At 45.8% G+C, this 12023-nt stretch overlaps 3 protein-coding genes across 3 annotated transcripts; 2 read left to right on the plus strand and 1 right to left on the minus strand.

Annotated features, from left to right (window-relative positions):
* Positions 1-919: 919 nt before the first annotated feature.
* On the minus strand, positions 920-5047 carry N7495_003823 (uncharacterized protein; the record flags this gene model as incomplete). Its single annotated transcript, XM_057206474.1, has 3 exons — positions 920-4428; positions 4484-4885; positions 5035-5047. 3 exons carry the CDS (start codon positions 5045-5047, stop codon positions 920-922), a joined length of 3924 nt encoding a protein of 1307 aa, XP_057064154.1.
* A 3083-nt stretch (positions 5048-8130) lies between these two features.
* Positions 8131-9057, plus strand: N7495_003824 (uncharacterized protein; the record flags this gene model as incomplete). The annotated part of the gene is made up of 2 exons (XM_057206475.1): positions 8131-8204; positions 8259-9057. 2 exons carry the CDS (start codon positions 8131-8133, stop codon positions 9055-9057), a joined length of 873 nt encoding a protein of 290 aa, XP_057064155.1.
* Positions 9058-10147: 1090 nt separating this feature from the next.
* Positions 10148-11200, plus strand: fbp1 (fructose 1,6-bisphosphate 1-phosphatase; the record flags this gene model as incomplete). The annotated part of the gene is made up of 1 exon (XM_057206476.1): positions 10148-11200. The coding sequence occupies one exon, from the start codon at positions 10148-10150 to the stop codon at positions 11198-11200; it is 1053 nt and encodes a 350-aa protein (XP_057064156.1).
* Positions 11201-12023: the final 823 nt, after the last annotated feature.

Here is a 12023-nt window from a genome sequence, read left to right on the forward strand (position 1 = left end):
AAGCTTTGACACAGGCGTTTCCAACCGAATCTAAATATTCTTGATTTCAAAAGTTAGCAACGATGTTCTCGAAGTGTCTTTTGTTGAGCGAGATGAGTTTTCTTGTACGAGATTCGTACAAAAGCCACAAATATCAGGTCCAGAAGCGTAAATTTCGGGACGATGCTTAATCAGCAGCGGTGTTGGACATAAGTCCATCACTCTCTGACTGGTGCCAGCTTGGATTTCATCATTTGGGCTGATTGGCACCTCCTAAGAGGGCCGAGAAGGGGAATGTAGGTGAAGAGAATTGTAATGAAACATATTCAAGAGTATTATATACTTACAATTGAGAAAAGTAGACCAAGTGAATTACTTGTGTTTAAAAAAAAAAAAAAAGGAAAAGATGGGATGAAAGTAGGGCAAGAGAGGAAGGATCGATATTTGAGCGAATTGAGACGGAACACTCTAGAAGATTAGGTCACGTGCTGCGGCCCCATGTGGAGCCCATACGTAGGTAACAATTGAACCTCACTGCTACTGAGTTTTTTGATCGCTTAGAGAAACTGAAACTATGATATCTATTGTTAATTTTGTATAATTAGAGTTGAACGCACATGGGATGATTATGTCGGTCAGATGATTGCTCTGGGTTTTTTTGCCGCTTAATATCGCTTACTAATCTCATCCATGTTTTCCTCTCTTCAACATATATCTGTCATTTCCAAGGTCCTTAAAACGTTCTAATCGGGTTTAATGGAGTTCTTAGGTTACAGGTGCCATTGTTATAGAAGAATGGCAAAGCAATGCTGAAATGGAATACTTATATATTCTGGAATAAGCCCGATTAATAACGAGCGAATGGGGATATCACAAACATCAGATGAAAAGGATCCTAAAAAACCAATAAATAGAGGAATAACGTTGGAAAACCCACTTTTTATTCCTGTTCTAATCGCTCCAAATCTTCCCATCCATCCTCAACTATCAGTTGCTCTTTGACACGCTCTCGCAGCCCTTGAATTTGACTTCCAAGCGCCTCAGTCCATTGACTCTCAACAGTAGCAACCTTATCCTTGAGGTCAGAAGTAAGCCTAACCTCTTCTTTCTCGCGCGCCTCCTGCATTTTCCGACGCACAACATTCTCCTGTTCGCCCTGCTGAATCATTTCCGCTTCTGTAAGGTTCCTATTTGTTCGAATCACTGCTGACCGTACCTCGTGCAACAAGCAAAGAAGGTTGATCTGAGACTCGATGTATTGGTAACTAGACTTCTCAGCGTGAGACAATAGCGAGTATAGATACTGCAGCGGGTGCGCATGATAACTCGGGTTCTCGTCGTACTCGTCCACAGGAATCTTAACCTGGAACCCTCGTAGATCCTCTGGAACCTGTTGTACCAGAGCGAGAAGATTTGGGGCAATGTCCCAGAATGCAGAGAGTTGGATCTCCACGCCACGTACGACGTTCTGCTCAATCACGTCCATGAATGATTCAAGGCGGGTGAAGGATTCTGTCTCCTGCTGTACACGTCGGTTCAAGGCATCCTTCGTGAAGAAATCCTGTGTTTCCCGGACTTTGTCTTCATTTTGGCTTTGCTTGTATGGCAACAGGGCGATTGATTTGTATTTCTCGTCACGGTCACTGACCAGATCAAATGCTTCTCGGTGGAGCTGTTCACGTGCTTCAAACAGCCATTTCAGCTGAGTGAGCCTTTCCAATAGTTCAGGCTTTTCGTCGCCTTCCTCTTGGGTTTGGTCTGGTGTCTCACTTTGCGCATCGTTAAATAGCTGGCTACTGAGCTCGTCGATACACGTTGTTGCTTTCTCGATCCGATCTTTGATTATCGCGTGCATAGGCTTCAGGACAATCTCTTGATACATGTCCAGCTGACGTTTTGCCATTTCTCTTTCGCTTTTGTTATATTCCACGATCATTGCAGCCTCAGCCTCGGCTGCCTCTGCAAATGTGATGCTTCCCTCTTGAATCTGGTTTTGAATATTGGCTTTAAATTGGCGACGACCGTCTTGGATTGCTTCTTGATGATCTTGAATCATTCTTTCCACATCTAGTTGATACCGTTGTCGGGTGGACTTGATCTCTGAAAAATCGGTAATTGAACGTACCACTGTTCGGTAAGAAATGAGCTCAGGATGGCTATTGTTCACTGCAGGGTAGTGGCGCGGATATGGCGGAGGTAGAGTGATTAACCGCGAGATGTCCAACTTCCAGCTTGCCATGAAGTGCCCAAATCGGTCTTCACTCTTGCCACCAATATGAGAGGAAGAGGCCTCATGCGAGCCAGACTTTTCTGGTGGGTATTCATCGGGACCATAAGCCGCATAGTTATCGCTGTAGTTTGAACCCGTGTCATCAAGTTTTGATGGTGTTCGTTCTTGGTCCCATTGAGCGGTGTCTCGTGGCAGTCCCATGTATTTTGATTCTCTTTTAGACCGTTGAACTCGTTGTTCTGCGCCTCCATTGCTAGATCCAGTCTTTGATTCCCACCAACGACTAGGTGCACGGCCTCTGGAGCTCATTTCGTCGTTGCTCATGTTGAGACTGGCGGCGATAGGAGACAGGCAAGGTTGAAAATTATTCCACCACGCAGACTCTGGTCTGCCGGGCTGCGTTGGAGGTATTTGCAACACGGGTGCTTTTGGCTTAGCTGCTCTTAATATCTGGATGGGGTCAGGCTTTGGGGGCAGTTCAAAAAGCTTGTTGCGCACATCCTCCACCTCGAAAGAGTTTGAATTGGAATCCCAAATTGCAGCATATCTTTCACGTCGTATTTGGGATTCTCCTATGATGAACTGCGAGAATAATTTCAGAGCCTCAATTTCATCTACAGCAGAAGATTCCTGCTCAATAAATTGCTTGTGTCGCTGTATTGCGCCTTCGAGAAATTGAGTATCTGTCTTTACGACTGACTCCAGCGATACCTGGTGATCTCCGTGGGAAGAAATTCGACGCGGCGACAGGGGTTTGATACAAGATAAAGCATCATGATTGGGCATATTCAGAATGTGTGAAATAGGTCTGTCTTCTGCTCCTCTCGACAAGGTGCGAGGCCGTGGCTGAGCTTCCTTTGCAGGGTTCAAAGGCGGAGTCGGCAATGCCCTTGGTGGTATTGCTTGAGACGCCTCCTTGACATACGCCGAGGATGATTCTCCATTCGGTGAAAATGGAGGAGTCTGCGCAAAAACAGATGCCAACCTGCTGGATCTAGAGGGGCTTTGCTCTTTCTTGGGAGTCTGGTAGGATGACTGCTCAGAGAAAAGTCCTGTTGAGGATGCTCGAGACCGAGAAGGATGACGTCCATCCGAGTTGAGGCTTTGAGCGCTCCGAGGAGTTAGCTTTGAGGAAGTGGGTTGACGAGGCTGGTCCGGACTGTTTTTCGATTCTGGAAATACGAGGTTCGACGGCTTGATCTGCTCCAGCACATCAGCCCAGGGGTTGCCGCTCGAAGATACAGCACTAAAATCTTCGAAGACCTGGCTTTGCCGATTCCGTCGCTCAATTCTCCTCTCACGAATCCCTTTAGCACTGGGTTCACGCACTGCTGCACTGCGGAAAAGGCCGCCGCTACCAGGCGTCCTCTGATGTGATGTGTCATTGAGATCGGAGTCTGGTATAGTCTTGGTGGTATCGATATATAAGGACTCTTTATCACTGCTTGGTCTATGATTTATATACTCTTCATCTACCCAGTCCGCCGGTGTTGGTGGAATACTACCCAGATCAGTTCCCATCAACGGCGGCGGCGGTCGAGCTCTAGCTCTAACCAGACTCTGCACAGTGTTTGCCGATGAAGCCTCTGATGAACCGCTCACACTGATAGATCTCGTTGAAGGAGGAGGCCCTGGCGGCGGAGGAGGAAGCGGCATACCTGGTCCCCATCCATTATTGGATGGAGAGTGAATCCTCGATTGACTTGTGCCTCTTGAGGAGCTTGCATTACTCACCACAGCCCCAGCAGATACTGCTCTTCTAGAGGCAGGAGGTCTCTCCAGTGGCTCTAAATCGCCTGTTGGGTCCGGTGCCATTGCTCTCAAAGAGGGAGATTGATTAGAATGGCCATATTCTGAAATTGAAAGCCTGGATCTTGAGTGCGCAGTAGCGTGGTAGGGTAAATTCTGATATCCATCAATCCGACTGTGTGAAGCAGATCTTGATCCTACATTCCCTTGCGGTGGTGGCGGAGGGGGTAGCGACTGTCGGTGAGATCCCGCGTCATATGAATAGACCATAGAAACCGGACGTTGTCGAGGTACAGAGCGTCTTTGGTACTCGGTTATCATGTTAAAATCACCATTTCTAGGACCAGTCGGAGGTGGAGTCACAGTAGGGGCCAGTGGGATATTCGCATTAGCTTGTGTAAAAACTTGGGACATTTGACTTTGATTGCTTGGAGGTGAATAAGGCGGAGGAGGCGGCGACAAAGAATCCTCTATCGAGGGATCAATATGATTCTATCTATCGATCTATGAGATTGAATAACCAACCTGTATGTGTTCTCTGGGGCAGAACCCTCACGACGGTATTAGTTTGAGAATGTGGAGATTGTGCGGGAGCACTGCCCATAGGTCCCCAGTGCTGTGGATTATAGGGCACATTATAGGCCATTGTCTGTCTGGAAGACATTGAAGAAGTAGACGATGATGAGGCAGACCAACCGTTTGCCGGAGAAGAAACACAGGGTGATTGGCCATGTGTGAATGGGCTAGACAATGAGGTAGAGGACAGCGGCGTAGATCCAGGATGAAACTGAGAAATGCCAAGAGCCGTTGTTAGCAGGGGTGGCTGTATAGCTTGTTCTCGGCGACCTGGCGACGGTTGATTAATAGCGTTGACGACTGTCGTTGGCTGCCAGCCAGCGTAATGGGAGTTCAATGGCTGCTCCTCGCCTGTGTTATTAGAAGCCAACAAGCTAAATGAAGTTGGAAATGAGTGTTATGTCCTCGACAAATTCGGAGGGTAAAAAACTTATGAGCTCTGGAGGCTCAAGTGGTCGCACCTGTTCATAGTGTATTGCACATTGATCAACTAACCGCACCATTCCAATCCATGATTTTTGGATGAGTCCAAGATAGGTAGGTATCTATTACTGCTGCTTGAAGGGCTGAGAAAAAAAAAAAAAAGAAAGGATCCAACACCAAGTGTAGGGCCAGTGTAGTCAATTAGTGAAAGGCCCGAGCGGACGGCACGCTATCAGAACCCATCAGGAAAGGCAGATAGCTATATTTGGAACAATACTCTGTCGAAAAGAAAGGAAGCGTGCTAGCTGAAGCGGGGAACTTTCATATGCAGCTTGTAGATGTTCATCACACTCAGGCCCGGGCTGGGCGCCTATTGTCGATGCTGAGAGGCTCATCACCCACTGCCCCACATCCATCGGACTATCGAAGCAGCGAACCAGAATTCAGCTCTCAGGAGAAAGAAGCAAAAAAAGAAATGAAAATGACCTTGAACAGGGTCCTGTCCAAAATAGACATATGGCGGGATGAAAACGTGTAATAAGAATTCTAGCGCGTGATAAGAAGAGAAAACATCGCATGATCAGGCTTCATTTGTAAATCGTACATTTTCAATTATCTAAATTCTTTAACTACCCTGCTTAGAAGTGGCCGACTCTTGAAATATTGAACGAACTGAGGCGTCTTAGGTGTCCTATCTGTGACAGAAGCCGATGTTAGTATGAGAACTAGCAAATTCGGCTGACAAGAAAATTTGTTGAAGAATGGGTATCAGATATTAAGCCCTGTCACAGGCGGTGGTCGTCAAAGAAATCCTTACGTTGACCGTCGTGATAATTAAGTAAATCATCATTTGAGGGGAGTGGGTAGAGAAGTAGAAAAACGGGTAACAAGGCAGGAGGTAACTCACATTATAATTCAGAATATCAGTGGAATCTGTACATTTACGGTGAAGATATCACACGCTCGTTCTATGAATATCCGAATCAGTATGGAGATCGACTGAAGATTGGATGCAAATGGCAAGCAAGTTGTGACTGATCAGTCATGACATGTGTCGTCTCCGCCAGCAAGCTGGCTCAGACATATGCTTGTCTTTTGTATGTCGGTATCATCATATAGTCAGAGTAAAGGAGAAAAGGTGTCACATACACCTACGCTCCAAGGCCGGAAGCCAATGATGTTTTGTGGGTAAAGAAAAGTGACTATTGCCAGAAACAGTTAGCAACTCGTTTCCAGAAGGCAAGCATGAATAGTAATGAAGTAGAAGGCAAATGTCAGAAAGGCATGAATGGTATTTAAAAGATTGTGTCTGCATCGAAAACTCGGATAAGACTCGTCATCTAAGGTAATCATCACATAATATGGGCAAGGGAGGAACGGTGTGAACAAAACTGAGCGATCGCATACCTTCGAAATTTCTACGATTACAAGCGAGGCTGATTAACAAAGGTTAACTGGTCGCAATATTAGCGAATTGTCACAACACAATGGGTGAATTCATGTATATAAGTTGAGACATGTCTCAGTGGGCGAGGTTTTCTAGGCCTGCCGCAAAAGGGCATCTCCGTCATGACCGGACATTTTGTAACGACCGTCGGAGCCCAGTGCCGCTTCATCATCGGACAATGTGGTGTTCGAGAGGAGAATGGGCCGAAAGCTTACCACCTATCTTCGCAAAGTCAGTACATTGTTCAGAATATGATGTCAATAGTCAAGTGTGGAGATTTTGTATCGATCAGAAAAAGCCATTTAGTATCTTCAATGGTCCGAAGACCTTGGACGGTAATTTCCAGCGTATTTGCATACACATCGCGTTCATCATGATAGAGTAGTTGGGAAGTTGGAAGAAGAGGGTGGAATCACTAACCATTATAATTGAACTTCGTAGAGGTTTGGTAGAGTCGTAATGTTCGTTAGTGTTAGTTCTAAGAAAGCAAGTTAGCTCTCTGTCGACAACAGTGATGAGTGATAAAATCAAATTGTTGTCATGCTTATCAGACTGACGTGCAATAACAGAAGTTTCATTCCCTGAAGGGGTCAAAGACTCTAGTTTGAATTTGGTTATAGATTTCTTCATGTAGAAGATGACCGTGTGTGGAAAAAAATTTGCTACCGAAGCAACTTACCAAAAGTTCAAAAAGTCTCAGTCATAAGGTTGGATAATAGACGCTATGCATTATCAAAGCATTGTAAGGAACAGCATTGGAACATTTTCTCGACATCTACATAAAATGCCACAGGAAGATGAACCGCGCTGATGGAGGAAAGAAGAAGTGGGAAAACAAAAATCGAACTTTTCAAGCTACGTCGGTCCGGATTAAGAATTATCCTAGTCTAGTCCACATTCGGAAGCGAACTTTTAGTTAACCTGAGGTGTCAAATTGGTCAGCAGTAGTGACATTTGTCTTCGAAGCCATTACTACAGAATACCCTGTACTCAGCGCTCCGTACCCGGAGATGGCTCTGTCCAATATCCCCTTTTGATATTCACTTAAAGTACTGAATCCTATTCAATGACCTTTGGCCAACCTTTAGACTGCAAAATCGAGTCAATATACAGTCACCGTTGTGTGCCCGGCCCTCTAGTTACTTATTCTCACTTATAAATATTCCTAGAGGTGTCAAAAACTCCAAGATTTTGTACAGATCAGATCATGTCATTGTTCATTCGTCGATGTTCAATTTTCTTGAAAAATATGTCTATCGAGATAGCTAGAAACCGGCCCCAGCGACCAATTTAGTTCTGCCAAATTGATTACTCCTGCCAAGTTAACCTATGGGTTTGAATGATGGAAACATTTGAACTATAAAAATCTCCTTCATTGGATGATTTTTCAAAATACAAGGTTTGTCGTGAGGTCATAAGCCATGTTAAGCTGTTGCCTAAGAACCTTGAAATACGCGTATTCATGCCCCCCCCCACCAGTACTTAGTGTATGGATGCAAGCTCTATCTCGCAAAGGTAACCAATTCTAATTCTCACCAATCAACTGATGATTTAGAGGGGGCGGTTTTCTAGGCAGCCTTGGAACCATCAGCTTGGGGGCTGACTTCAGAGCTATATTTCTTTGAAAATTCAAGGGAGCATAGCCTTCATATGCGCACGTTGAGAAAATCAAATATGTCCATCTCGAAGCACTATCATTCCTGTCATCTTCAACGCAAACATTCCAATGGATCACAACGCCAGCATGAAAAGTCCAGCATCCTCCTTGCACTCTGGAGCTTATGAACAAAGTCACGAGAGGTATATAGTAAATTTCGATGCTTCTTGATTGAATTTGATCTGACTGATACTCAGTTCGTCAACCTCAAGCCATCATAAAAAAATAAATGCGAAGTTCATTCTAGCACGGCCGGCCTCAAAGCGAAAGATGACTTGGCCCGCACCTCGCAGGCTGCTTCAAATCCAACAAGTCACATCAGCAGATCGAGTGAATGTGTTAGAATTCTGGAGGCCAGGTCTTTCCAAGTCGAAGTTGACTCGAGCCTTTTCACATCAACCTAAACTCCAAACGAGCGATATCTATGGAGCTCTTGGTGATCCTTTTCTCATTAAAAGACAAGAATCGGAGAAAAAGTGTGTAAGAGAAACTCTTGACGACACCAAAGAGATTCACGCCACTTGCGCTATATGCCATGTGAAAGATCAAGCAGGCGCTCCAGTTATTCACTTCAAAGATACAAGTTGCCCATGGCTGGCCGAGGTTGTAACGAGTGAACCACAGGAGAGATCTTCAATTTATAAGTTCACTCTGAAGCCGAATTCAGCGGATATAAACAGCTCCAAAAACTTCCTCATGCAGTGGGAAAGGCGTGATGAAAATGAAAGCGAAACAATATATTTCGATATCTTTTTCATCGATCGTCAGCAAAAGCGAAAGCGGCGAGTGGGATCTATGGAAAATGATTTTATTGAAATCACAGCGAGAAATGAGTCGACATTGGAAATGCTTCAGAATGTGATGGATTTATCAGAACCGGTGAATACCCTGGATAAAGCTACTTCTCTGGAGCTGACTCCTGCATTGGAGAAGTGGCTGTTCATCCATATCCTCACCTTTGGAGCGTGGATAGCATTTCAAGAAAAAAAGATTTAACGATGAGTGTTAGAAGTAACTATAATGCGTACCTCGGTACCTTAATGATGCGCGATGCACCTCTACCAATCGTTCAAGCGTTCTCTACCATAGCCGACTCGCTCGTTTATCCAGCTCAGCTTTTTGTGCCGAAGTGATACCGAAGCAACGCCGGGATCATTACCTAGGCAATGACCAGGGGACCTTGGAAGCAGGGATACCAGGTGTTGATATATCAGATCTGGCCTGCGTATAGACCACTTAAGTATTTCCATGGTTCCGACAGGGTATCATGGTAAACGTAAGCTGATACAGGGGAATAACTCTGGTTATCAGGTTTGGTGGGCAACATCGAGGAACTTAGATACAATTCAATGGACAGAAACCCGGCTATGCTCGGCTACATGCTTACGGTTAGGATAGGGCCTAGGCTGTGGAATCATTACGGAGGAAGACGGGGGAGGAGAGAACTCCTTGTGGTGACTCAGGTACAAGCGCTAGGATCATAGTGATCGACAGTTTGAAGGATGAATTCCGACTTACAGTAAATTTTGAACGTTCACATGACTAGGAGTGGAGTATATAGATGGGTTTCCATTTCGCTCCTTTTGAGAACTAAATATAAACCAGGTAAAGGGGAATCGGGAATAAGTTTCAAACTCGCAGACTAAAACTACTAAGTAGGAACTGATAAATACAGAAATTGATAATAACGGGGAAAGCCGGTTAAAGGAGAAAATCGGAGCGGTCAAGGGTCACGCGGGGAAGAATGACGAAAAAGTGCGGGAGTGAAGTCACTGAAAGTCGCTCTTAGTCACCTTACGTACTTCCCCGCGATCAACTACTTAGTCCGGTTTTACTGCCCTCTGACGTTTTGTTTTACTCTTCCTCTTCCTCTTCCTCTTGTCTCCCTCTTTCTATCCGGATTCTGGTTTGTTGCTACCTACTTTCTGTTATATCTCTACTCCAGCTCTTCAATTCCTTCAATCCTTCATATTCCTTACTATATCAATTGAAGCCGAGGTTGATCTCCCTATTTCATACTCAATTCTAAATTCTCATTCCTCAACCTTCAACCCTCAACCCTCAATTCCCTCAATTCCCTCACATCATGTCTCCCGGTGCTCCCCCTGTAGGCCAGGAGAATATCAACACCGATATCGTCACCCTCTCCCGATTCCTCACTGAGGAGCAGACCAAGTACCCCGATGCCTCGGGTGACTTTACTCTCCTTTGCCACGCCCTCCAATTCTCCTTCAAGTCTATTGCCTACTACATCCGACGTGCATCATTGATTAACCTGACTGGTCTGGCCGGTTCTTCCAACATCACCGGTGACGATCAAAAGAAGCTGGACGTAATCGGCAATGACATCTTCATTTCCGCCATGCGCGGTTCAGGAAAGTGCCGTATCATAGTCTCAGAGGAAGAAGAGGAAGTTATCAAGTTCGATGAGTACCCGAACGCCCGGTACGCCGTAGTGTGCGACCCCATCGACGGTTCCTCCAACCTGGACGCAGGTGTCTCGGTCGGCACCATCTTTGGCGTATTTCTGCTCCCAGACGACCTCATCGGAAAGTCTGTCGGCCCCCAGGATCTCCTGCACCCAGGTACTAGCCTCGTCGCATCCGGATTTACCATGTACGGTGCCTCAGCACAGCTGGTCATCACCATGCGCGGCGGCGGCGTGAACGGCTTCACTCTCGAGAACTCGCTGGGCGAGTTCATCCTCACCCACCCCAACATGAAGCTTCCTCCTAAGCGATCCATCTATTCAGTCAACGAGGGTAACAGCATGTACTGGGACGAGTGGTGCAACGAGTACTTCCGCTCCCTCAAGTACCCACCTGAGGGCGAGAAGCCCTACAGTGCCCGTTACATCGGTTCTATGGTCGCCGATGCTTACCGAACCCTACTTTACGGCGGTATCTTCGCTTACCCTGCTGATTCTAAGAGTCCCAAGGGTAAGCTGCGTATCTTGTATGAGTGTGCACCGATGGCTATGCTGTTCGAGAACGCCGGTGGCTTGGCTGTCAACTCGCGTATGGAGCGGTTGATGGAGGTTGTCCCTGAGAACATCCACGATAAGAGCGGTGTCTTCCTTGGTTCTAAGGACGAGGTACAAAAGGTCATTGATACGTACAACAAGTACCAGAAGAAATAAGCTTATCATATTTAATAAATTATATTTTTAGACTGTCACAATATATTTCTTAATGTAACTTAATTGACGCTATTTCGATCCGAAGAAGACTGACCTCGGGAGAAGTCCGGTGACTTGATTTTGAAGAGCGCAGGTGGTCAAAGAATCCGCTGAAAGCCTCCGCACCCAGGTGTAGACCTACCCCCAAACGCTCCCAGACTGTGGGAAGCCCATTGATTGATATACAACCAAGGATATGTAGGTATACCCTTTCATTGAAGTCTCCAGTATCACTATCAACCAACAACTTATGCTTGCTCTCTTCCAGGATACTTCCTACCAAGGTTGTTTAATTATCCCCAAGTGCAAATCTACTTTGGTTACTGCACATGTGCCCAGTGACCCGTGAACCCTAACTGGTTCTTGACCCCAATTACCAACTATCGCCTGGCGCTGGAATTGGTCCCCGAGTCTTTGTCTGAGTGGCAGCCCGTTCATCGACTTGAGGGTCCATCTAAGGGTATAAAAGAGCCCATAATTCACTATGCTGAAATGAACTATCGATCAAAAAGTTATTGGGGAAGGATTCATAGCCTTGCCCGGCCGCCTGAGAGCCCGGTCCTGACCTCGTTCCATTCCAATATGGGTTATTTACTATCACAGGACGGCATAACTCCCCCTTTATAGGGATAGGCGATTCGAAGATGTCTTTGACCTAGATAAGTCCGGATTTGATAGAGAAACTTATAGAACCTAGATATTCAAAGCTGTATATATTCTAGATCTTACAATACACAGGACATGAAAACCCGGAGAATGAAAGGACAGAATCCCACAGAGATAC

This window comes from Penicillium taxi (genome assembly GCF_028828555.1).
Source record: "Penicillium taxi strain IBT 34144 chromosome Unknown utg000003l_segment0_segment0, whole genome shotgun sequence".
NCBI classification, from domain to species: Eukaryota; Fungi; Ascomycota; class Eurotiomycetes; order Eurotiales; family Aspergillaceae; genus Penicillium; species Penicillium taxi.